Consider the following 26047-nt stretch of genomic DNA (forward strand, 5'->3'; position numbering starts at 1 on the left):
AATGACAAGAGAGTTCTGTTAAATGACCTATACGGTACCCATGGAGATTGTAGGTACATGTGCAATGCATTGACTCTAGAGCTGGAAGAGGGGAATGTGATCTATATTGTCTCCAGGCAGGAGGCTCTTTGATAATTCTAATAACTACAACACCTGCAGTGGCTTCCTGCTCTTCCCTATGTGAAGGGAGCACCATAAATGATGTAATGACCTCTGATTTTTGATGTGAACAGTTCTGATTAATCAATAAATGGCACCATAAAAAAAAAGCCAGACAATAATTTTGTTTACCATTTTTAAAAAACATTTAATTTAGCAGACGCTCTTATCCAGAGCGACTTACAGGAGCAATTAGGGTTAAGTGCCTTGCTCATGGGCACATCGGCAGATTTCAAGCTCTAGGCTTCAAACCAGCGACCATTCCATTACTGGCACAATTCTCATAACCGCTAGGCTACCTGCCACCCTCATAGTCATTCACAGTTTACCATCATTGACGTAAAGTGTCCATCACAGGAGGTTGGTGGAACCTTAATTGGGGAGGATGGGCTCGTGGTAATAGCTGGAGCGGAATAAATGGAATGGTGTCAAACACAAACACATTCTTTCCATGTGTTTGATTCCATTAACTCCATTCCAGCCATTATTATGAGCCGTCCTCCCCTCAGCAGCCTCTACTGGTCCATTACTGTACATCTGCTTTTCTTTGTATTTCTGAAAGTTAGAATTGCAGAGGCACAATACAGTTTAAACCAACAGAAATGGAGAGTCGTTTTTACCATTCTCTTCGTATGTTTGACATTGAGAGTTGAAGAAACACACACAAAAGCAGAATAAATTAGATTTGAAACCACAACCTCTTAAGCTTTGAGGTAGAGATTGAACCACTACACCACCACATTGTATACCCTTCTCTTTGTATACCCTTCTCTTTGTATGTTTGGCATTTGAGAGTTGCGGAAACATACACAAAAGCTGAATAGATGAGGTTTGAAGCTAGAACCTCTTGGTCTCAAGGCAGTAATGTAACTATTGCACCACCACCTCCATCACATTTTATACCATACTATTGTACGTTTGACATCGAGAGTTGCTGAAACGTACACAATAGTATAAGAAATTAGGTTAGAACCTACAACATCTTGGTCTGAAGGAAGGGATTTAACCATTGAGCCACCAGCTCATTCACATTTTTCACTCTTCGTATATTTGACATAGAGAGTTGCGGAAACACACAAAAGCATAAGTTTAGATTTGAGCCACAACCTCTTGGTCAAACGGCTGTGATTTAAAAGTACATTTTTAAAGTCATATAAAGTTGTAACATTCCTATGTTGGACATCCTAAGAAAGTCTGCTGGTGAGTCCAGACCCCTCTTTCACCAGAAATCCACGCGTGAACTGGTATTGTGTATTTAGGGCTTGATTCAGTCCGCCGTATCACAGCAGTTGCGCGATTTAAATGTAGGTAATTTCCGAATGAGCCGACAAATGCAGCATTTACTGTGAATGCAGTCTCCGCGAACGCGTAAACATTGCTTTAAATGTATATCGCACTGTAGCGCGGATCTTCAGCGCTACGGATTGAATCGGGGCCCTTAGTATCATGATTATGGATGGTGATGAGGGTCATTTCTATACAATGCTGACCACAGAGGTTCTGGGCTTAGTAGTGACTTAATGGGATCATTTCATAACAAAACACATTATACAGATCCCTTTCTATTTACAGACAACAGTTTGGTGATTTCTTCTCTCAAAAACATAAATAAATAGATGTCCTATTAAGAGAAGTGACAAATCCTCCCTCAGTTCAAGGACATTACCACAGACTTTAGATTGACTCCCCATTAGAAAACAAAGGAAACCTAAGGATTACTTCCTTGGTAAGTTCTGCTCATAGGCACAGAATCTCCACAGTTCCAGGATGTTTCTGGTTGGTTCCACTCCTCCAGAATAAGAGTGTTAGGGATAGACATGAATGACATTCCTCTGTACTGTACATTTTATTGACAGACTGGAAGGCGATGGTTAACAATCCAGATTGAGCATCCATGAATGTCATAGGACAGTGCCAAGAGCCAAATTCCATTAGTATTTTCTTGTTCAGTGGCTCTCTCCATTCATTTGGTTTTTTTGGCCTGAGGGTCTCTGGCTATTTGGCCCCATATTCATAAAGTGTCTCACAGTAGGAATGCTGATCTAGGATCAGGTCCCCCCTGTCCATGTATGTCTTATTCAATGAGCTCTAAAAGACTACACAGATCCGAGATCAGCACTCCAACTGAGACGCTTTATGAATACAGGCCCTGGTCTCAGCCTTGCCAAAGTATTCTGACCACTCATAGTCCAGACTGTCTGCATTGAGTCTGTGAGTGTTAAGGACCCTGTAGGTCAGTCAGTGTGCTACCCAGGCCTCAGCTGCAGCAAGGTTGATCAGTGATAAGGAGGCTGTCATAACCATATGTCTCCAGCAGGTGGAGCAGGAAGAGCCTGTCTCCGTGAGGGTCCAGCCCCATGGCCCTCACACTCTCCTGGGTTAGGATGGGCTCAGGGCTCCCTGCAACCTCACTCAGCGTCTGGAAGATACGGTTGTTCTGCTCCAGGAAAAACCTACAACAGAATGGAGATGTCACTTAAAAAATAAATTTAAAAAATAACAAATATGTTTAAAAATCATGGACATTTGTATTATGTTTATATATAGAAATAAACTGCTTAAATGTAAAAAAAAAAAAAAACTATTGAAGGATTCTTTGTAATGCCAGTTGTAGACTGGGTCCTGGCGTAATATACTCACAGAATGAAGTGGTCCTCTTCACTGGACACACAGTCTCCATTCTCCTCCTGAGAATATAACAGCATCTGCCTGGAAACACAATGTTATCATTAGTATCATCATCATCACTTATATCCTCTGTCTCAACTACAAGAAGATAACATTATAAACATTCTCCTCAGGTTGTTTTGCAGACTGCACTGTACCTCTGTTCAGTGAGTTTGCGGTACTTCTCTCTGTCTGCAGCGCTGAGCCGTAGTAAAGGCTTCAGACTCTCTCTGGTCGTCCTCACATTCTGGTTATCCACATAGACGTCATACAGGTCCCGCTTCTCCTCAAAGATCTTCTCTGTGGTGCCTACACACACAAGCCCCTCAGGTTTATTGAAATTAAGGTCAAAGTAAATCAACTGTCTGAAGTGTATTCCGCTCTGTGTCTCTCATAGATGTGAAAGAAATAGACAGGTTGAAGAAGTGATAGCGAAACCCTACAAGGCATCCACCATATTGCTTTCACCCATCTTTAGTTTTCAGATCAGTGCAGATGTATTAAAAGGGGACGTTTAAGACTATGAAGATGCCCTGGCCTATTCCCTGACTCCAGACACTCACATGCTACGTAGGACAGTTCCGTATCCAGGGTATCGATGTCTGCCACGTTGACATAGAAGAAGGGGCGGAACTCTGGCACGGCCACGCCCACCCCCGGGATGGACACGTTGGCCAGGCAACAGCAGCAGTACACTAGGGAGGTCAGGAAATAGAGAAAGTTAATGAAAATGTATAAAAGTGTTTAAGAGTACATAGGTAAGTAGCATTGTGTTCTTTTGAGCATGAAGAAGAAGAAAAAACCCAGAGGTTACGGTGTGTGTCTGTGCTTGCGTCCGTATCAGTGTGTGTGTGTGTGTGTCTGTGCTTGCGTCCGTATCAGTGTGTGTGTGTGTCTGTGTTAGTGCTCCCCCTCACCTCTATAACAGACCACCCCTACAGGTGGAGGAGAGAAGATGAGGATGCGTCTCCTCAGCAGAGCTAACTTCCACAGGACCATAATCTGCTCCCCAAAGAACTGGATGAACTGAGACATGCAGCCAGCTGGGTGGGTGATCTGGAGGGAGGAGGAGAGCTACTGTCATCATCATCATCATCATCACCATCATCATTTCATATTCCCGTAATAGTAAACCACACCCTCTCACCTTCATCTCAGGGTGCATACAGTGGGTGAGTGCTGCTTCCCAGGCACTGCCAGGACATGCAGTAACAACACTCTCCCCATCGGGGGGCAGCACTGATCGCTTATCCTCAAAGAACGCCTCCAGAGGAGAATACTGGCCAGGAGTTTTCAACTGGAGCCTGGATCAGACACAAACGTACACACACACACAAATTTAAAGTAATACAGGCAATGTAAGCAGAATGCATGCAGGTAATTATATTCGAGCAGGGCCTGTGATGGACAGGAAAAAACAGGCAGAAAGAAAGAATGAGACTGGGATTCACATCAGGGGGTTCTAATATCACCTTTGAAGGGTTAATCCCAAAATATGGTCCATTTAACCCTAGATTAACCAGTGGTAATCCAAGATTTGGGCTAATTTGTAGCCATCTAATGTAAAGCCATTGTGTATCTGTCTGGGAATGGGTCTGTCTAGGAGTCTGGGGGTAGATTACCATAGTGGGGTCTCTCCTTGTCACGCTATAATAACAGAGTAGGTAGAAGTTGCTCCTAACCACTGATACAGGAACAGTTGTTTCCATCCCCCCTAATGATAAAATAGGATTGGGAGTAGGGTAATCTGATCTGTTGTTAGGGGCAACTTCTACTTCGAGCTATGCTAACATCGTCAGCATTCTCTCTTCAACTCTACTAAGGATTGACATCTAAATTCCGATCTGTGTGTGTAACCTTGACAACTGAACATGTGAGTTATGCGTGCGAAGTAGACCACATGTTAGGATCCCATCCTGGCCTATCAATGCAACAGTAGTGTCCTTGAAACAACAGATGAGCATGCTACTCATACAAAAAAATTATGGGCTAAAAACAACCCAATTTGGGTTATTTTGTAACCCAGAGCTGGTTAAATAATCGACAGAACACATGTTGGGATATTTTGACCCAGCCAGTTGGGTTGCATGAATAACCCAACAAATTGGGATTACCCAAATATGGATTAATATAATTGGTTATTTTTACTCTCATGCTGGGTTGATGTAACGGCTAGGTTGTTTTCAGGAGGCGTGGCTTATTTGGGGTGTGGCTTTCAGATACATCTTATTGGCCACTCATAAGGGTAAATGTCATTCCTGTTCATCATGTTAAGTTTACATACTGCAAATGAAAATTGTCCTTATTTTTCTTTTTATAATTTCAGTTTATGTGACAAAACAAGCAAGTATAGTGTACATAGGCTTTTAGGGAACTCATATACTTCTGTAAGCAGCTACAAAAATGCCAATGTTCAACCATAACATATGATAACTATGCAACAGAACAGATGAACAAGAATTACATTTACTCTCATGGGTGGCTAAAAAGAGGAAGAGCGAGGAAGAGAAAGGGCTGTTTTTCACTCTACAGTATGTCTGTGTCCGAAATGACACCCTATTCCCTATTAGTGCACTACTTTTGACCAGATGGTGCCAGCACAACTTTTGACTCTGGTCAAAAGTAGTGCACTATATAGGGAATAGGGTGCCAATTTCAGACTCAGCGTATCTTGTTGAGCAGGATGTGTGACAGATTGCAGTGTGACACCCCTTGACTCTCACAAACTATGTTTAATGCATGAGATCATTATAAATAGCAGCGAGACAACTGCGACTTGAGGGTAGAGGGTGAGTGAAAGAGAGAGAGAGAGAGAGAGCGATCCAGTGACAGAAAAGAAAGAGTGAGGGGAAAGAGTGTGTGTGAAAAACAGCGACCAAAAAGAGAGAGAAAGAGAGAGACGAAGACAGAGAGCAAAAAAACAGAGAGATTTTATAATATCGATAGATAATATAACTTAAAACAGGTTCTACCTGACTTGGTGTTCCAGGAAGCTCATGTATCGGTACAGCAGGGTGTAAGAGGTTGACAGGATACCGACAGACTTCATTCTTGCACCCCTCTCCACCACACTCTCCACCACCATGTTGGCAAAGCACGCCAGGCCAAAGTACTTGCCCTTACGGAAGTATCTGTGGGGGGCCAGAGGGAGAACCATGAGTCAAGCCAAGGGAACATACTGCCCTGCCAGTTGGACGTTTTTTCTGCTTACCATCAGTTGTAAAGTTTTGCTGTCCTGCCAAGGAGGCACAGGAGGTGCATCTAAATATTTAGTCTAAAAGGTCATCCTCGCCTTCACCTGTATGCTTTCCTTCATCAGCTTTGCTATGAAAGAACAGGGCAGAAGGCTGATGCCTGGGAGAGTTCCTCCATGTTCATTTCATGGCTTTTCCTGTGATTTCAAATAAGTTTCAATGAAGGAGACTAGGACAGGAAGTCTATTAGACTATTGAGATGCATCCAGGATAGGATACAAAGAAAGGATGCCACTTGATACTATTGAGATGCACCCAGGATAGGTTACAAATAAAGGAATCCAGTTTATATGATCGAGATGCAGCCGGATGTACTTACATGAAGTCGCTGGAGACTCTATGGGAGCCGCTGGCCATAGCCTTGAACTCTACTCCCTCCAGGTTCATGTCCCCTGGCAGACACCACTCTAACATGTTACCTAAAAAGTAGACACACACACACACACACACATGCGCGCATGCACACACGCACACATACATACATAAAGGGGAGTGAAATTAGGCAATACTGTAGGTATGGTTATCACAACTGTCCTAAAATGTTAAAGTTTTCACAAATTTGATAAATCTGCATGTAGATCAACCAACCAACCATAGGTCTCAAACTATTTGGAATAGGCTGTCAATACCAAATGAAGTCAATGCCCTCATTGATTTAAGTAATTCAATCTACAGTGAAATCCACAGGCTGACTCCCTCTGTCTCCACCCCCTCGCCTCTCCTACTCATTCATTAAGAATGTATAGTCCCAAACAGTCTCAAGACTACGTACATAACGACTCATTGGTTGTAAAGCCGGTGGTCAGACATGATCAATAGACCTACAGTTGAAGTCGGAAGATTACATACACCTTAGCCAAATACATTTAAACTCAGTTTTTCACAATTCCTGACATTTAATCCTAGTAAAAAATTCCCTGTCTTAGGTCAGTTAGGATCACCACTTTATTTTAAGAATGTAAAATGTCAGAATAATAGTAGAGAGAATTATTTATTTAAGCTTTTATTTCTTTCATCATATTCCCAGTGGGTCAGAAGTTTACATACACTCAATTAGTATTTGGTAGCATTGCCTTTAAATTGTTTAACTTGGGTCAAACGTTTCGGGTAGCCTTCCACAAGCTTCCCACAATAAGTTGGGTGAATTTTGGCCCATTCCTCCTGACAGAGCTGGTGTAACTGAGTCAGGTTTGTAGGCCTCCTTGCTCGCACACACTTTTTCAGTTCTGCCCACAAATGTTCTATAGGGTTGAGGTCAGGCCTTTGTGATGGCCACTCCAATACCTTGACTTTGTTGTCCTTAAGCCATTTTGCCACAACTTTGGAAGTATGCTTGGGGTCATTGTCCATTTGGAAGACCCATTTGCGACCAAGCTTTAACTTCCTGACTGATGTCTTGAGATGTTGCTTCAATATATCCACATAATTTTCCTTCCTCATGATGCCATCTATTTTGTGAAGTGCACCAGTCCCTCCTGCAGCAAAGCACCCCCACAGCATGATGCTGCCACCCCTGTGCTTCACGGTTGGGATGGTGTTCTTCGGCTTGCAAGCATCCCCCTTCTTCCTCCAAACATAACGATGGTCATTATGGCCAAACAGTTCTATTTTGTTTCATCAGACCAGAGGACACTTCTCAAAAAAGTACAATCTTTGTCCCCATGTGCAGTTGCAAACCATATTGGCCCTCCTGTAGCTCAGTTGGTAGAGCATGGCGCTTGCAACGCAAGGGTTGTGGGTTCGATTCCCACGGGGGGCCAGTATGAAAAATGTATGCACTCACTAATTGTAAATCACTCTGGATAAGAGCGTCTACTAAAATGTAAATTAGATCACTAAATAGTCTGACTTTTTTTATGGCGGTTTTGGAGCAGTGGCTTCTTCCTTGCTGAGCGGCCTTTCAGGTTATGTCGATATAGGACTTGTTTCACTGTGGATATAGATACTCTTGTACCTGTTTCCTCCAGCATCTTCACACGGTCCTTTGCTGTTGTAATGGGATTGATTTCCACTTTTCGCACCAAAGTACGTTCATCTCTAGGAGACAGAACGCGTCTCCTTCCTGAGCGGTATGACGGCTGCGTGGTCCCATGTTGTTTATACTTGTGTACTATTGTTTGTACAGATGAACGTGGTACCTTCAGGCGTTTGAAAGTTGCTCCCAAGGATGAACCAAACTTGTGGAGGTCTACAATTGTTTTTCTGAGGTCTTGGCTGATTTCTTTTGATTTTCCAATGATGTCAAGCAAAGAGGTACTGAGTTTGAAGGTAGGCCTTGAAATACATACACAGGTACAACTCCAATTGCCTCAATTGATGTCAATTAGCCTATCAGAAGCTTCTAAAGCCATGACATCATTTTCTGGAATTTTCCAAGCTGTTTATAGGCACAGTGAACATAGTGTATGTAAACTTCTGACACACTGGAATTGTGATACAGTGAATTATAAGTGAAATAATCTGTCTGTAAACAATTGTTGGAAAAAATTACTTGTGTCATGCACAAAGTAGATGTCCTAACCGACTTGCCAAAACTATAGTTTGTTAACAAGAAATGTGTGGAGTGGTTGAAAAACGAGTTTTAATGATTCCAACCTAAGTGTATGTAACCTTCCGACTTCAACTGTATATATATCTAGCCTACTATGGCTTATCTCTCTGATATTCAGAGGTGAATGACAGGGGATGCCTTTAGGGTGTGGTCATAGATAATTCACACATTCCCTGTGACTTTGGGGTTCCTGAGTAAGAATATAGAGGTGTTTGTGTTCAAGAACACCCTCAAGGAGTAGACCACATATGACCAGTGCATGCCATGGTTGGGTTCATCAATTATCTGGCCTAATTCAAATGAATCCATCCCAAGCTCTCTGATGCAATTTCTGCAAATAATAACCAATAGGCCTATGATTAACAATAAAATCATTATTATATACATGGATGCTAAAGGCCTATAGATGTTACAAATTGAAAATGGGTGCGAACTTGCAGGTGCTTCCCTGGGCAGCAGCACAGCACGAAATAAATTCCGAGGTCTTCGACTCGATTTACCTGATCTTGTATCAAATGTCACCACAAACACGGCCACGATCTGATCCTTTTCCTCCCATTTCACCATGATATCGTGCGGCACCTCTCCTTGTCCTGAGGCCGGGGTATGGTCATCCTTGTCGGGACACTGAGCATCCCATTCCGCAGGGGTGGGGACCGTGCTCCTGGATGAAAGGGATGTGTCTGTGCTAGAGACTGCTGCTGTTAAAGACCCAGGACCCCCTGGACTGGTGCTCCACCCTATCCCCGGCGCAGTGCATCCCAACGCCCGACTGTTGGCGGGGCTCGGCCCCTTGACGTCCTTCTCCTGTTCTGCGGTGGGAACAGGCTTCTCCGCCGGAGGAACCTCCTCCCAGTCCAGCAGCGGTGCCCGGTCGGACTTCTCCACCATTGCGGCTCAGCTGTCGGCGACACCTGGCTTGACTCTGAGACGAAGGGATGCAGGAGAAGAGAATCGTGTACAGACACGGAGCGGAGAGTCCATTCGTTATGCATTAGCTACGCGTTGGTTGAAATAAATCCATACTCACAATTGCAAAGGTTAAATTGATTGATTCCGTTGAAACACAAGCTGTCTAATTTGTGTATGATAGCCTGCTCCTTTTGCATAGGGCCATCAAATTATGTACATTCACTTAGGTATAATAAGAGTGTACATAAATTCTTCTTCCGTTCTTTTGGGGTGCGTTCAAGATTCCACAGTAATATACGCGCTATTTACAGCTCTTTCTACAAGAAAAAACGATCTGAAACGTTGGCATCTTGAATACAGCTCATTGTAGGTCTCCTTTCCTAATCAACGCACATTCAATATAGTATTTTTCTAATTGAACTCGCAACTAAATACTAAGGGGACAATTTGCTGTAAAACAAATAATATTTATCGTTTCATACAATTGTGTTTGAACTTTTTAACATTTCTAAAATATTTGTTTGATGTTGAATCTACCGACAATGAAACCGGATTATCTATTAATGACGTTTTCCTGCGACACGTCACTGAATTCCAAAAGCTACGGAAGCGGTGCTGTGTCGAGATCTACAACAGCGTTGATCAAGGGTTCGGTGTCTTCAGAATGGGTACGTTTTTTATTTTTTAATCTCTTTAAAAACTATACTGGGAATGAGCACGGTTGTGTTTTATGTACAAATTCGGGCTATTCTGCCACGCACTATGCAACTGGGTCGCTTACTAAGCAACATATAGATGGATAACGCGTTAGCTAGCAAACGTAAACGCAATAATTACTGTCGTCTCGCGAACAGCTACTGTGTTATTTAAGTTGATCAAGCTATCAAATCCCCCTAACGTGTCTGAGTCACTAATTGTAGTCACTAACTGGTCGTGATTCGTAAATACTGACAGTTTAGTCAAAACATTCTAGCTAGCTGTACTGCTAACCCCATGTGCCAACAAGCTGAGTACTTGTAGCCCAGCTAACGTTACAGCGTCAAATAGCCCACCAATTAGTTGACTAACGTTAATCACTAGCTATCTATTCAAATACCTTTTTTATGTTAAAATGCAGGAATGTGACACTGTATGTATGTCAGAGACACATAGTAACCATGTGTAGCCTTCCTGTATGCTGACTTGACGTCTACCAATAGGTCTGGACCTTTATGGCACAGACCGAACAGGATATAGCCAAAGACACTAGCTAGCTAATATAGTTATTAGGTAGCTGGTGTGCTTACCCTGTAACCACAGGGATGCTGGTTCAGCCCCTGGTTCAACTGTTCCCCCTCAATCGCTATAGTAGCATTACTAACGTTAGCACTAGCTCAGGAAAACCGTATTATTCTATGTGAATTTCCGGCAGACTAGACGCTGTGCTGCGTATTGCTGACTTTCGCAGGTCGGAGTAAGAATTTGACATGTTGGTCACAAAAAAAGGTTAAATCTTAAATTGCACCACCATCTAACCCTGCGCCTATACACTATCCCCCCAAAAGAAGAGAATGGAACCCCTTCCCTCAACTTCCACTAAAATCTCTTACCCAAAAATATTTCTCTGCTGCTGCAACTACCACGTCTATCTTCAACTCTCTTCACTGCCTCAGCATAGGAAACGTTCTGACAATCTCAACCTCTCTCACAGGGCACTTTGGATACCCAGCTGCATGGGCAACCCCACAGTTGACACAGTGCGTCCTCTATCCCAAATGTACACTCCCTCTGACTATGCCCTCCTGTACATTTCTCACATCGTGGGATCTCCCTTATACACACTGCTGCATCATGTCCGACTCCTTGGCACCTGAAGCACCATAGCAGGTTTGGAACATAGGCCCTCAAAGAATAGCAAATATAACCTAACCTGACCTTATCTGGTAGAAACTCTGTGTCAAGGCTCAACAAGACAGATGAGGTATTCTCAGTCTCGCCATTGCCACTGGGTCTGTCTCATCAAACGGCGGGCGTCACAAACACCAGGGATATTATTTTTAATTTGATCCACCACTACACTCAACGCTACCCCACTGATCTTCTTTGAGCGGTCTCTGCTCCGGAGAGCAAAGCACGACACCGGTTGAGCCCTGAGATGCGTCACACCCGCTTCCTCTGGGCGGAGGATGCACAAAAAATTTAAAGAATTGCACTTCTCGAAACTTTCACAGATGTAACCATTCCCAGTTTGTCCTTTACCCAGCTTGACACAATGTATTGGTAGGTCAAAAAGCAGGAATCCACTCTTTCCAAAAACTGCACTCCTACCGGTCTAAAATCATCTCCGCTAGGATTCTCAGGGCAAACGTTGAACATCTCTACTACGTCGCCGCAGGTAGGCCCACTTCATCCTGGTCTGGCTCAACCTTGCGTTCACCACTGCTGACCGACTGCATTTCAAGATCCTCAAGGTTCTCAAGAGAGCAACTAAACCTAGATGTAAGTTTACTTGGTTTGTATTCAGGAGACGAAGGTCTGAACTTAGCGCAATTCTTATGCCCTCGCGTCATCGCACTTCCGTCCTACCACCTGCACCCCTTCCGGAAACTGGGGGAGCATCAAAGACGTCGTTAGCTCAACTGTTCGGCACAGTCCCGTTGACAGCACTATGGAAAGCCCTTCTCTCCAGAGGGTTTTCAGCGGTTCGCTTCGCCCACAGCTGGCCGTGTGAACGACAATTCCGACACTGTTATAAACATCAATAATCATCGCTTGCGAAATGGTTTTCAAATAAAGATACACTTACTTTGTGTGCTTCCAGTTGACAAACTACACTTCCTCCCCAGTTAGCTTACATTCAGGTGTTCAGAGAGCTAGATAGATAATTAGCACAGGTGGTCACCTCTGTCTTCCGTAAACAAGCGCTGTAAAGTGGCGATATGGCCGTGTGGGAACACTAACCCTATAAAGGTGTGTAGTAATTTAACATTTTAACAGACTTAACAAAACTCAGCCGGGAAGAAGATGCAGTACCTTCATCAATAGGAGCTAAAGGTAGTTAACGTCTATGATTGGGCTATACTAGCACTGATTGTCTGTGTAGCTCAACTCATGTCCATGTGCTGTAGGTGGGTGGTTTTCCAGTCTCTTCTCTGGCCTGTTTGGCACCAGAGAGATGAGGATCCTGATCCTGGGGTTGGACGGAGCCGGTAAAACGACCATCCTGTACCGCCTGCAGGTCGGAGAGGTGGTCACCACCATTCCAAGTACGTAACGCTTTTCTTTCTACTTCGAAAGACGGTTCAGGCAAGATCTGTTGCCTAGTTCCAGGTGCATACATGGAAAATCAATTAGTGTGCTCCACAATGAGTTGAATTAGTCTTCCCACATGTTTGTACACAATGTCATACATAGAGGGATGGTTAAAGTGCATTCTTTTCTTTGCCACGTGTGCTCAAGGTTTTTAATTACATTTACATTTTAGTCATTTAGCAGACGCTCTTATCCAGAGCGACTTACAGTTAGTGAGTGCATACATATTTTTCCCCATACATTTTTTCATACATTTCTTACAATAACAATTCACTCAGTCATTGTTTGTAAGCCATTTAATGTAGTTCATTCAACTTAAACAATTTCCTATGAGACAACACAACTATTCAAGGATATAACCTTTTTACTCCATCCACATAGCATTTAGTCATTGTGTATGTGCACTCATTGCCCCAGTGCTGCATACTTTAGGAATGACAAAAGCAGCAATATGATCATAGGTTGCAGGATCAACATCAAGTTCTTTTAAAGAACGTACAAACATGAAGTGTGATTACAAAAATACATATAGGCAAGCACAAACGATGTGCAAATGGAACTTCATCCCTTGCAATGACATTTTCCGTCTTGCTTTAGTTGGTTGTTGTATTGTTCAAATCACATTACAATCACACCCATGAAGAGAAGTCGTAGGACCATCAGCAAACTTATCCTGCCATGATACCACCTGGCATTATTTTCCCAGATTTCTTGAATCTCATTCCCATCACTATTGTCAGCGCTCCTGAGGCAACGAGGGAGTAGAAAGTCTTGGTTGGGTCATTTGAAATCATGAAGGACCCATAGGCTGCTATGCTGCCAAACAATAGCCCAGCTATCAATGACGTGACACTACCTTTTCTCTTGTATCCCATGAATCCCCCAAGGTCTATGGCTGCAGCGTAGCCAAATCCAAGCCAGTCAATTGCCATTGCAGTGACACCTGTGCTCCCAATGAGTTTGTTCGTTTTGCATGGCCCGTTGTCGTCGTCTTCTTTTAATCTCTGCCATTGTTTTGTACAGCGATCGGCTTCAACGTGGAGACGGTGACGTACAGGAACCTGAAGTTCCAAGTGTGGGATCTTGGTGGACAGACGAGTATCAGGTAATTATATGAATATCACAACAAGCGTTTCCTTTTTATGTATACACATACATTGTTGAATGTAAAAGGTAGACAGAAGTTCCTCAAGACGGCACAACTTTCATATACATTGTGCCATACCTCTTTATAATTTAGAGGGTTTGGCCTACTTGCCTCTGCCCTTCCTTCTCTCTCCCCCTAACCTTTGTCTCTCTCCTTGTATCTCTCTCCCAGGCCATACTGGCGTTGTTATTACTCCAACACAGATGCTGTCATCTACGTGGTGGACAGCAGTGACAGAGACAGGATGGGCATCTCTAAGTCTGAGCTTGTTGCCATGCTGGAGGTAGGTCATGTGGTGTGGGTGGCTAGGCCTACATTCACTGCATTAATAAGACTGCAGGTGTCATTTGTGTATGAGGCAGCTAGAATGACCATTGGTTGAGGTGCTCTGGAGGGCAACTTTGGGCAAATAGTAATGCTCAATGTATTTTCTCCATATGACTAACTCGCTCTCTCCGTGTGTCTCTCTTCAGGAAGAGGAGTTGAAGAAAGCCATCCTGGTGGTGTTTGCAAACAAGCAGGACATGGAGCAGGCCATGACCCCGGCTGAGGTGGCCAACTCCCTGGGCCTCCCCGCCCTCAAAGACCGGAAGTGGCAGATCTTCAAGACCTCCGCCACCAAGGGCACGGGCCTGGACGAGGCCATGGAGTGGTGAGGGTTTGCTTTTGGTTGACATTATAGTCACGTAGCAGATGCTCTTTTCAACAGTGATTTTACTATACTTGCATTTAACCTCACTGATTTCAGTTCTCATGGACTAGAACAGGCTGTCATCTCCAGTTGGTTAACCACACAGTCACTGTGGGTGAAATGATAACCACATAGCATATTAATAGGTAGAGCAGAGGTTATTTTATCATATGGAGAAGAGACGTGTCTTGTCCTTGTCCCACCCCTTTGCCTTGGGTGTTTCCCCTCAATAAACCCACAGTTGACATTGCACAACACCATGTCATCTGCATGTTTGTGTATTATTACTCAACAATGTTTGCTCTCTCTCTCTCTCCATAGGCTGGTGGAAGCCCTGAAGAACAGGCAGTAATGACAGCCCACACCTCTTGTTCTCTGTAAATACTCCCGACTTCCTGTATAAAATACTTCCTGATTAGACCGCACAGGAGGACCAGTGACTGCACTCCTTCCAGGGGCACGTTCAGTACGCAAATGTTGTAGATAGAAATGTCATGAAGAGCTGACGTGATTCCTTACTCTACATGTTAGATGTCACGTGTTTGTTCTACACAATGCATTTCTATATGAAGGTTCCACAACGTACCCTGCTGAACACAGCTCTGCCCCATCCCTGATGCCTGAAGCCTTCGCCATGCATAGCCCCTCCCTGCCTTCCAGCCTGGGATAGAGGCACTGCAATATAGTATACTACCTGGTCCCAAAATACAGTTATCACCCCAGCCCATAGCCCTGTGGTGTTTGGAGATCTGAAGGGAACCAGATAGGTGTAGGTCAGACCAGGTAATGTGGGGACGGCTCCACATTAGCCATCCAATTGGATGTGTGGCACACATCATTTAAATAGATTATATAGTATCTATGTTGTGGAGCTTCTGCCATTTTTGGTGAACCCTTCCAGTTCCTTCTGATCTGCAAACACCCAAGGGAAAGGGGTTGGTGTTGGCTCAGGCTCAATTAACACAGTGGTAAAGAACTGACTGGCCCCTTCAAGGAAGAGGACCAGAGTGACAGACTGACCTATGGCGATGTTACTGCAGCTGGTGCCGTTTTTGTATTGTACTAATGCTGAATCATTCATCTGTATTTTTTTCGTACATTTCTAAAACTTCTGTTGGGTGTGTAAAGTTTGGTTGTTAGTTTAGGGCTTTTCATTGGAATACTCAAACTTTAATCAAACTGATTTGGTGTATATGCCACTAGTCACTTAGTTGAACACTAACTGATTCATTTGTATGCTACTTTTATTGCATATTTATGAGCTTGTACAGTGAAAATGATTTCACACTGAATATATAAACCTTTGTCGTCAAATTATTATATATAATCTCCCTCTGAAGATAAGCGTTATTGTAATATTCAACAGGCCCACTGATACTTTTCCAATAACAAGATTGTTTAAAGAAAGTAGCACAATATAGTATTGTTATTTTTTTTTATTTTTTTTAAGTTAACTGCACAAACATATAAACCCCTTAGACAATCTTGTACATCTCAAATCCTTGACTGAGAATTCATACAGAGGTGGCTTGCCACTGACTCACGACTCAGCTCCTGCATTAAGTAGGGCATGATTGCCTGGTCTTTTCCATCCTTGCTATACAATGGATAATAACATCATTTCACCATAGCCAAGTCCTTGAGTGAGTTCCTCTGTCTCTTGGCTTTGTAGCCAGGCCTCAGGAACTCAATCTTCCTCTTCTTGGCCTCGATCTTATTCTTGTGTTTCTTCAGCTTCTTCCTGGCTGCGATGTCAGGGTTAGCCACCGCCTGAGAGATAAGGAGTAAAAGGTGAGATGCTTGGTATCCAACATTACCCTGCCATGATGATATAAATATACAATTAATATAAACGTTTGCGTAAGAGGCAAAACGGTGTCTGCTGTTCTTCATGTATTGTATGGCTAGCTCAAAGCTTTCCCAGTTTGGCGCAGCAGCATGGCCCCATAGAGCAGGGTTCTCAAAGTGGGGTCCGCGGACGCAAAATGTCACAATATTAAAACAAAAATGTAAATTAATATTACTAACAGATTAAATGAATTTTGGCCAAGGAATCAGTGCAATAAGTTCAGAGGGTGTAATACAATGTAATATTAATCTACAACTTCTCAACCCTGGGTAACATGGGCCTGGGTGGCTAACAGGGAACTTGATACTTCTTGTATTCTCCCCACACACACTTTATTTTTATTTTTTTTAAACAAGGATGGGCATCTTTTATGGGGTGGGGTTCACAAAAAAATCTGAACTCATGATGGGCCACAGTTGCTCGGGGGTCTGCATACACAATGGGGGCCCCCCGGATGGTAATTCGACCATGATAACAAGTTTAGATAGTTTAGCGCCCAGCTAACTTAGCAATCAAAACATGTTTTTGCTGACATGGGCTAATTGACTGACTATCAGTGACTGACATAAGAGCCAAACTGCTGATGCACAACTTGTGTATTATAACTCTCAACAGTAAATTGAGTTCCGCCAGTTGCGCATCCCTGCTGTAATTTAAGTTCAAAAAGTACGTTCTCTCTCTGCTACATGACAAAATCTGTAGAATTGCAGGAAATGAGCTTAAACTGCTAAATCTTCTCTCCGTGCCAAGAGGTGGGCCTTTAAAATGTTCCTTCCCAGGGCCCGGGACTGTTCGTCCAGCCATGTACTGCCGAAGTCAGTTGAGAACCCCTGCCATAGAGTACATACCTGCATAGCCTTGTGTTTCTTGCGGTTGGCCCTCCTCTGTGAGGCATCCTTCTGGACGGCTGAGAAGGCCAGGGAGAAGATCTGCAGCCCCACCTGCTTCTTTAACAGCTCTATCAGCTCCTGGGACAGGTTTTTCAGGGTGGGATCTGGGGAGTAAAACATACATTTAATTAGTGCTCTATTTAATTTAATTAATCTCTGAGACAAACACCTACAGAGGGATCAGTCAGAAGAAAACAACTACACAGAGTTGTGTTGACATAGAATAACAAGAGAGCAGTCAGACAACAGGACAGCTACAATGAGCACAGTCGGAAAATGATCACACAAAACAGAGAGAAAACAAAGGCCAAAGAGCCTAGTTATGATTAGGATGATGAATTTGAGTAGTGGTGAAAGGGAGAGGATGATGAGACAGTGTAGTGTTACCTTGATCCACGTAGCTGTTATTAAATGATGAGGACAGTACTGCAGTATGTTACCTTGGTCTGCATAGGTGCTGTCCAGTTCTCTGTAGAGAGGGGCGATGATGGTGGTGAGGTAAGGACCCAGCCTGTCTTTACCAAGGTCCACAGCTATGGCCCCCAGGAACTTAAACACACATGTTCTCTAAAGGAATAACAACAATACAACTGTTTATTGCTGATATTCATCAACTCACCATCTCACCCGCAGTAAATAAGCAGTGGTGTTGGGAAAAGATCTAAAAGGACCATGTATTGGGGTGTTTGTGTGTACCTTGAGGGGTATCTTGGGCGTGTCTGCAGCTTCTCTCTTAGCCATTAGAGACAGCTTCTTCATCATCCACAGTAAGGATGGAGGACGATCATCCTTCTCATCCTCCTCTTCCTGTTTCTCTTCTTCATCCCCTTCCTCATCCTCTCCATCTTTCTCTCCTTCACCGTTCTCCCCCTCTCCTCCATTCTCCTTCATCTCCTCCTCTTCCTCTACTTCCTGGGCAGGTGTGATTTCAGACTCAGGTGAGATCAGGTAGATCACCTTGGCGACGAACAGCAGGTTCTTGATCACCTGGGGAACAGCAGACGAGACGATCAAACCTGTCAATCGAACTACTGCCTGATGTGTGACACCTCAGACTTAAATAGTCTGTTTGCATCAGTGTAATGTCGTCGTCCTTACCTGTTCTCCTGTTGACGTGTCCAGGTACTTTGACTGGAGCTGGTGACAGAAAGACAGGACCAACTCTCTCATCTGGTGGAGGGAAGGAGGGAAAGTCAGGTAAAAGACACATAAATCAGTATAGCTAAACATCACTTGAGTCAAACACTTGTTTCCAATACAATGCATTCAATTATCTCATTGTTATTCAAACCAACAAAAGTGTCATGTCATTCTAGAAAGTTATTCAACCTGTTCTGTCTCATTCACTGATTAGTCCATCTCGGTGACATGTTTGACCTTGGTCACGCTCAGCAGGTCAAGTCATCGGTTTGCATCTTTGGCTAAGTGATGTTCAGTGCCGTCTCACCTTCTTGTCCAGGTTGGTGGTAAGGAATGTGGTCGCCACTGGTTCTGGTGTGGTGTTGTTGGCACTGCCCTTCTCTGTGGTCTCCTCTCTCCAGCGGGCAACCAGCTGGTCTGGCCGGTGGGCAGCAAACAGCTGACCAAACAGTTGAGAGGCGGTCAGCCACACCCAACAGTGAGGGTAGCGCAGGTGGGTCTCAACATGACCTGGTGGAGGGGGGAAACGTATTGCTCCGTTACACCAAGGGTAAGCCAGCAGTTTAGAGGGTAAAATATTACATTAAATGATCGATGAATTGATCTAGATCTATAGTTCTAGACTTTATCATCAACCCATAGAACAAGAGACATTTCAGGTGAAAACATGTAGGCACATGGGTTTAACCACACTGCTATACAGAGCAGGCAATAAGCTTAACGTACCACAGTACTGTAGGCCTAGTTATCTCACCACAGACAACTGAGATGTCTGAGGTGATTTTCAGACTGGGCCCATCTGATAGACACATGATGTTTGATCTATAACCACCGCTCCGACCATAGCAAATGGCAAGACAGCACAAACAAATGTGGGACCAGACTAGAGGTAGTAGTGTCTTACCCAGGATGTTGGTGAGTGTGTCTTGAGGCTTGCTGAGCTCCAGTAGGCTACAGTCCTTGGTGAGTTTGGTGACCAGGGTCAGGTAGCTGAACAGCAGTCTGTCTGCCGCTTTCTCATCCTGCTCCTCCTCAATCTGACAGACACACAGACATACAGCAGCTGTTAGCACATGTTATATAAAATAGTAATTAAAAGACGAATACCTACATCCTGCTTAGATAATGCTTTTGAAAGTATAACTTTTCACATTGTTTACATCTTAAAAGTTTGATTTGTAAAATAGTTAATGTTCGACTCACGTCTTCAAAGTTGTCGGGGTGGATCTCTTTCTCGATGAGGGGTAGCAGGGCATCTAGACGACGGCCAAACTGAACCCCCTCTACCTCCACAAACAGCCCACACACCTGGGCCCCCAGACGACGCAGAGACACCTGGGGGTAGGGGTCAGAGGTTACATCAGGAGAATATGGGGTGGATCTCAATAGTCTAAAGTGGATTTCTCTCCTTTCCATTATTTGCACTTCATCAGACATTTACATTGCTTTATTAAACGCGAAAAGAAAGCCAATTAAGACTAATGTGTGTGCGTGTGTCTGCATGTGTGTGTGTCTGTGCATCCATACCTTGTCTGCAGACAGCCAAGTGTTGACCAGGGTGAACAGGGTGTTCTGGTGTTCCTGGTCCAGTTGACTCAGCAGTGATTTGATGGCCACTGCAGCCATCTTCTTACAGCGAGCCGAGTCATCGTTCACCATGGCCAGAGCCATAGGGACAAAGAACAACCCACTGTGCTGCAGCAGCAGGTTCTAGGACAGAGACGAATCAGATACCTAAATCAGAGTAGAATTAGGCTGTCCCAAAAGACTGATCTAATGTCAGTTTTGAGTTTATTCTCTCTAATGGTTAGGGTTAGGATGTGGGATCTGTTTCTATAGTCAAATTCTACCAGGAGCAGTGTGTGTAGAAAGCGAACAGAGTTACTGCGAGTCTAACTCAGGTAATTATGGGATGTGTGTGTCAGGAGTTGTCTTGGATACCTGAGGGAAGGTCTGGAAGATATAGGCCATCATCTCCAGAGCAGCCTCTCTTCCTGTGTCAAACTCATAACTAACACACACAGAGAGACAGAGAGAGAGATTTTAGTATCAAACAAGTCACAAACAATCGACATACATATTAAATAACAAATCCCTTTAAATACACATATATCCTACCTGAGCTGGGCCACGATAAAGTCCAGATGTGATCTCAGTTTCTTCCCCAGAGGATAATCCAGGATATACTTCTGGTAAATCTACAGGTGAAAATAATAGAAACACTAAAATAAGAATCTAAAAATAATAAAAATGGTTGCCTAAAGCACAGGTAAACCACTGTTTTATAAGGCACCTTCAAAAATAAAATATGAACGGTAAAATACAGGTTTAAATATGAATATAAAAAGAAACACAAAACCGTACATGTCTGCACTGGACCCTGATCATGCCGTTCTGCCCGGTAACAGACAGCTTGGCAACTTTCTTCATCAGCTCCTCCATCTCTGGTACTACCAGCTTCCTGGACAGGATTGCCTGTAGGGGGAGATAGAGAGGATGCAGTACATATTACAGAAGAGGACAGAATAAGAATTTCATTATAAACTTTCATTATAATACATCTATATGTCTGGTTAAATAAAGGTATAAAAATGTTGGGGTCTGATGTATTAGCTGTAGCAATAAAGTATGGTCTCCATCTCTCTCCTAGATTTGGAGGGCGTTAGCTACCTTTAACAGCCCGAAGGCTGTCGCCTGACGTGATTGGTCATAAATGTCCTCCTCAGCGTAACCCAGCAGCACTTGCAGCTGCGTCTCAGTTATCTTGTGCGTCTTCATGTTCTTTACTAGGATGGTGATGGACTGACAGAGAAAAGAAGGATCATTCAATTCATTTGATATAGCCACATCTGTCATTTCAAATCATTCAAACATACAATATGGCATGTTTTTGCATTGCGGTATGAATGTACTGTTGATATTATATTTAAGCAATAAGGCACCTTGGCAGTGTGTGTGCCCGTGGTGCCTTATTGCTATTATAAACTGGTTACCAACGTAATTAGAACAGTAAACAAGTCGTCATAGCCATGGTATATTTAAGTAATAAGGCACGAGGGGGTGTGGTATATGGCCAATATACCACGGCTAAAAGCTGTTCTTATGCACGATGCAACGCGGAGTGCTAGTACACAGCCCTTAGCCGTGGTATATTGGCCATATACCACAAACCCATGAGGTGCCTTATTGCTATTATAAACTGGATACCAATGTAATTAGAGCAGTAAAAATTAAAATTAATGGTCTGATATACCACAGCTTTCAGTCAATCAGAATCCAGGGCTCGAACGACCCGGTTTATAATTGATACTATATTAAATGTATTAATTCAACCATTTCCAGAATAGAAACAAACACTTGTGCTACCTTGAAGCAGTTCTGGACGAGTTGGAAGTTCTCTCCGCGGGCAGCGCCAGCCTTGGAGTAGTCTTTGAGAAGGACAAACAGCTGCTTAGTGAGCTGGCCTGCACTCTGCTCTACAGCTGGCAGGGGGAACCGCAACAGGAACGTAAAGGCTAAGAGAGCCTCTGTTATCACCTGGAGGCACGGAGAGAGAGATAGACTCTCAGATACAGACACACACACACTTCTCTAGACACACACACACAGAGATCAACACGTATACACACTCCTCAACATGCACACACACACACACTACTGACCTTGACGTGCATGGAGTTGAGACAGTCTAGTAGCAGAGCAAAGAAGGGATCCAGCATCTCAAGAGCAGAGGCCTCAGAGGAGTTCACCTTGGACTTCTTCAGACTCATATGGAGCAGCTAGACAGAGACAGAGTGACAACAGTCAACCAACATTCAACTGACCACAGATGAATGAACAGTAAACCACTATTCAGCCATTGGTTACCATCTGTTCACGGGACTGTTCGTTGTCTATCTTAATGCCTGTTTGCCGCAAAACAACAATATTTGATCTTCTAGTCAATCTGTGTGAAAGCCTGTGAGAAAGTTTCTGAAAGTTTTAGGAGGGTAGCTAGGTTGGTTTACCCTGAGTCCAGTGTCCACTAGGATGTGCATGTTGGTGCGGCTGCTGACGGGGGCTTTCAGTCCCCCTCTCTTTGGAGTGGGGGGCAAGAGGAGACAGCTGGGAGGGGGCAGGCGAGGGTCCGGGGGGGCCTGGGGCTTTTTGTCCCTACACACAAACAATAAAGACATGATGTCAAATATTTGCGTGAGAGACTCAGTGAGTGAGTGAGAGACAGAGCAAGGAAAAAATGAGCATGCATGCAGTGTGTGTGTGTGTGTGTGCATACTTGTTCCTCTTGGTGACGAGGGGCAGACTCTCTGAGACCAGGCCGTGGCTGAGCAGTAGTACAGCCTGATGGTCCATGGCCTGGTTCACCAGTAGCCCTGACACTATCCTCTTCAACACTGCATGGGCACGACGGGCTGTCTTCAGATTGGCTGTGTTCTCCAGGATCTAGAGAGAGAGAGAGAGAGAGGGGGAAGAGAGACAGAGAGATTCAGACAGAAGGCGAGAGAGACCGAGAGCGCGACATAAATAAAGCCACATACACACAGTTAGCAGGGGACATCAACAGATGACTTTGCAATCTAAGGAATTTCAGTCATGTATAAGTGATACTTACATCTTTCATTGGCAGTATGAGTTGTATGACTCTGTCCTTGCCAGAGTACTGGCCCAGGAACTCATAGGAGTCCATACTCTTACTGTGGCGAGCCTCCATCAGCTTAGAGACTATACCCTTCACCTCCTTCTCCTCAGCCACTGCACCAAACAGCTCGTTGTTGAAGATCTACAGGAGAGGGGTGGAACAATGGTGGATGTATGAGATGTGTGAAAGGAGAGCTGGCGAGACAAGTTTGTGTATCAAAATGGATTATGCACATGGACACACACACATGGACACACACACACACACATAAACACAAATGTAAATGTATAGGTTAGAATAGTTACATCTATTAGCAGGCCCATGCAGTGGTCCAGGTCTCCAGGTTTCAGTATAGGAGCGAGGTGAGACAGGAGCTGGTACACTGTGAACGTCAACACATGGACCTGAGGGAGAGAGAGAGAGAGAGAGTCAGTGGATCAAAACAAAGTCATATCATTTGGAATAATTCACTTAATGATACATTGACAGACAGAGATGGAGTCTCAGTCTCAAAAACATACACAGTCGCTAGTGAAAGTCTACACAGTCAATAAAAAATTTAAAAAGGGATTACATTCGATTTTCTTTCTACCGATCTACACAACCTTCTCCACATTTATGAAGTGAAATAACTTTTGTTTAAATGAACGTCTTAATTGCAAATATAGTCACACCCCAGAGTTAATACTTGGTGGAAGCACCTTTGGCAGCCATTACAAGTGTGAATCATTTTTGAATAAGATTCTACCAACTTTCCACAACTCTTAAGGCAACATACATCCATTTTCAAACAAATTTAAGTTAGAACTGAGACCGGACCACTCAGGAACACTCAACACTTATAGAAAAGCCATTCTGGTGTGTCTTTAGCATAGAAATGTGTGTAATTGTCCCACAGAAAAATAAAGATATCCCCTTTTTAGACTTTCACTAGGCACTGTAAATGTGGTCTTGGTACTGCGTCCCAAATAGCACCCTATTCCCTTTGTAGTGCACTACTTTTGACCAGAGGCCATTTGGAACGCACCCTCGTGCCCAATGCCTGAGACGAGGGCTCTGGTCCATCTGTAATAAAAGACAGAGGAATCTATTTAGCTGTAGTGTTTACCTGGTAGCCCTTAACCAGAATGGACTTCATCTCCTTTAGTAGGTACTGCAAGTATTTGACCCCCAGAGTCTCAATGATCTTAATCAGGGTGTTACGAGCCACGTCTCTGATCTCCTGGAAACGATTCCTCAGCAGCACACACATCTTCATCAGGATGCTGTCAACACACACAGTGTTTATTATATACTGCACACACCCTCACTCCCCGAGACATCCACATTTACAGGGTGTACCACATTCATGTTTACATGAACTGGGTGTACATACCCAGGCAGGTTGACGTCCATGACGGTCGTGGGTAGTGTCTGCATCAGTTTGACCATGGCGAAGGCTATAGGAACTCTGGCCACCTCCTCCTCCTTCACATCCTTAGACTTTACTGCCTTGCACTCCTCGTCTCGCTTCACCTACACACAATGATGTCATCACTCTGCGACAATACTAAACATGCATTGGTGACATATTCCAAAAGATCAACGACAGCAAGTACAACTGGCGTATGTGTACCTTGGCGGTGAGACACTTGTGTAGCCTGGGCAGGACAGCATTTTGAACAGTGGCATGGATAGAGGTGATCAGAGCCTCCAGCTCTGCTTTGTTCTGGGGTAATCCACTGGGGGCTGCAGGGGCTGTAGCGGAAGGGGTCGGCTTCTTCACCGGAACAGTTTTAGGCTCCGCTGTAGATTCTGTGGCATTCGTTTCCATAGCAACACCCTCAACAGTCTCAGCAGCGTCCGTTTCCATAGTAACAACCTCGGCTGTTTCTATGGTGGTTGTTTTCGTGTCGCTGTTGATGCTTTCAGTTTCCATGGCTTCCTCAGTGTCACTCTCCTCTGATTCGACAGCTGCCACCTCCTCTTCCGCGTCACCTTCTTCATCAACGACGGTGCTCACAACTAAACAGAAAGAGGCAACATCAATCAAGATATCACACACTTGGTATGGAAATGATATTCTACTTCATTGGGACCTCTTGGTCACCGGTGTCCAGTCTGTCCACTCACCCTCTTTGGCCCTGATCTTAGCTGCCTCCATTTCTCTCTCCAGAGTATCATGGTCAAAGTGGAACGCCTCCAGAACAGTCACCAATAGACTGTGGATGGATACAGGTATGAGACAACAATACTACTGCAAAACAAACATATACAGTGGGGAGAACAAGTATTTGATACACTGCCGATTTTGCAGGTTTTCCTACTTACAAAGCATGTAGAGGTCTGTAATTTTTATCATAGGTACACTTCAACTGTGAGAGACGGAATCTAAAACAAAAATCCAGAAAATCACATTGTATGATTTTTAAGTAATTAATTTGCATTTTATTGCATGACAGAAGTATTTGATCACCTACCAACCAGTAAGAATTCCGGCTCTCACAGACCTGTTAGTTTTTCCTTTAAGAAGCCCTCCTGTTCTCCACTCATTACCTGTATTAACTGCACCTGGTTGAACTCGTTACCTGTATAAAAGACACCTGTCCACACACTCAATCAAACAGACTCCAACCTCTCCACAATGGCCAAGACCAGAGCGCTGTGTAAGGACATCAGCGTTAAAATTGTAGACCTGCACAAGGCTGGGATGGGCTACAGGACAATAAGCAAGCAGCTTGGTGAGAAGGCAACAACTGTTGGCGCAATTATTAGAAAATGGAAGAAGTTCAAGATGACGATCAATCACCCTCGGTCTGGGGCTCCATGCAAGACCTCACCTCGTGGGGCATCAATGAATATATATATATTTTTTTTACAT

At 43.9% G+C, this 26047-nt stretch overlaps 4 protein-coding genes across 5 annotated transcripts in view; 1 reads left to right on the forward strand and 3 right to left on the reverse strand.

Annotated features, from left to right (window-relative positions):
* Positions 1–289: 289 nt before the first annotated feature.
* On the reverse strand, positions 290–9834 carry LOC311129136 (DENN domain-containing protein 11-like). Of its 2 annotated transcripts, XM_084161428.1 has the most exons (10): positions 9662–9834; positions 9132–9556; positions 6400–6499; positions 5799–5957; positions 3974–4130; positions 3744–3882; positions 3390–3521; positions 2985–3135; positions 2800–2868; positions 290–2612 (listed from the first exon to the last, which is right to left on the reverse strand). In XM_084161428.1, the coding sequence occupies exons 2-10, from the start codon at positions 9520–9522 to the stop codon at positions 2417–2419; spliced, it is 1494 nt and encodes a 497-aa protein (XP_084017554.1). In that variant the 5' UTR covers positions 9523–9556; positions 9662–9834; the 3' UTR covers positions 290–2416. The 2 variants fall into 2 exon arrangements, with proteins under 2 accessions (XP_084017554.1, XP_084017555.1); XM_084161429.1 differs by having other exon boundaries at positions 9132–9812.
* Positions 9835–10130: 296 nt separating this feature from the next.
* Positions 10131–16090, forward strand: LOC311129137 (ADP-ribosylation factor-like protein 1). Its single transcript, XM_084161430.1, has 6 exons — positions 10131–10211; positions 12651–12788; positions 13858–13939; positions 14153–14264; positions 14455–14633; positions 14994–16090. Exons 1-6 carry the CDS (start codon positions 10208–10210, stop codon positions 15022–15024), a joined length of 546 nt encoding a protein of 181 aa, XP_084017556.1. The 5' UTR covers positions 10131–10207; the 3' UTR covers positions 15025–16090.
* Positions 13462–13766, reverse strand: LOC311129708 (transmembrane protein 14C-like; the record flags this gene model as incomplete). The annotated part of the gene is made up of 1 exon (XM_084162116.1): positions 13462–13766. One exon carries the CDS (start codon positions 13764–13766, stop codon positions 13503–13505), a length of 264 nt encoding a protein of 87 aa, XP_084018242.1. The 3' UTR covers positions 13462–13502.
* Positions 16091–16289: 199 nt separating the features above from the next.
* LOC311129138 (small subunit processome component 20 homolog) overlaps positions 16290–26047 on the reverse strand; it is a gene marked incomplete at its 3' end in the record, with an annotated part of 28405 nt that continues 18647 nt past the window's right edge. The window contains 23 exon segments of the mRNA XM_084161431.1: positions 16290–16442; positions 17370–17515; positions 17852–17978; positions 18108–18398; positions 18510–18581; positions 18859–19061; positions 19456–19588; positions 19755–19886; positions 20079–20261; positions 20493–20562; positions 20670–20749; positions 20916–21026; positions 21222–21353; positions 21918–22088; positions 22214–22330; positions 22559–22703; positions 22825–22991; positions 23161–23328; positions 23493–23591; positions 24296–24452; positions 24563–24702; positions 24803–25191; positions 25300–25388. Coding sequence (XP_084017557.1) covers positions 16290–16442; positions 17370–17515; positions 17852–17978; positions 18108–18398; positions 18510–18581; positions 18859–19061; positions 19456–19588; positions 19755–19886; positions 20079–20261; positions 20493–20562; positions 20670–20749; positions 20916–21026; positions 21222–21353; positions 21918–22088; positions 22214–22330; positions 22559–22703; positions 22825–22991; positions 23161–23328; positions 23493–23591; positions 24296–24452; positions 24563–24702; positions 24803–25191; positions 25300–25388 — 3475 coding nt within the window.

This window comes from Coregonus lavaretus, assembly GCF_964263955.1.
Source record: "Coregonus lavaretus genome assembly, chromosome: 5".
Classification (NCBI taxonomy): Eukaryota; Metazoa; Chordata; class Actinopteri; order Salmoniformes; family Salmonidae; genus Coregonus; species Coregonus lavaretus.

Bases quoted from the DNA above. Each gene is read 5' to 3' on its own strand.
- LOC311129136 (XM_084161428.1), bottom strand. From the start codon at position 9,522: ATGGTGGAGAAGTCCGACCGGGCACCGCTGCTGGACTGGGAGGAGGTT. The intron at 5,958-6,399 runs GTAAGTACATCC...GGCCCCCCACAG, and splicing joins AGAGTCTCCAGCGACTTCAT to ATACTTCCGTAAGGGCAAGT. The intron at 3,883-3,973 runs GTGAGAGGGTGT...TCCTCCCTCCAG, and splicing joins GTATGCACCCTGAGATGAAG to ATCACCCACCCAGCTGGCTG.
- LOC311129137 (XM_084161430.1), top strand. The intron at 12,789-13,857 runs GTACGTAACGCT...TGTTTTGTACAG, and splicing joins GGTGGTCACCACCATTCCAA to CGATCGGCTTCAACGTGGAG. The intron at 14,265-14,454 runs GTAGGTCATGTG...GTCTCTCTTCAG, and splicing joins AGCTTGTTGCCATGCTGGAG to GAAGAGGAGTTGAAGAAAGC.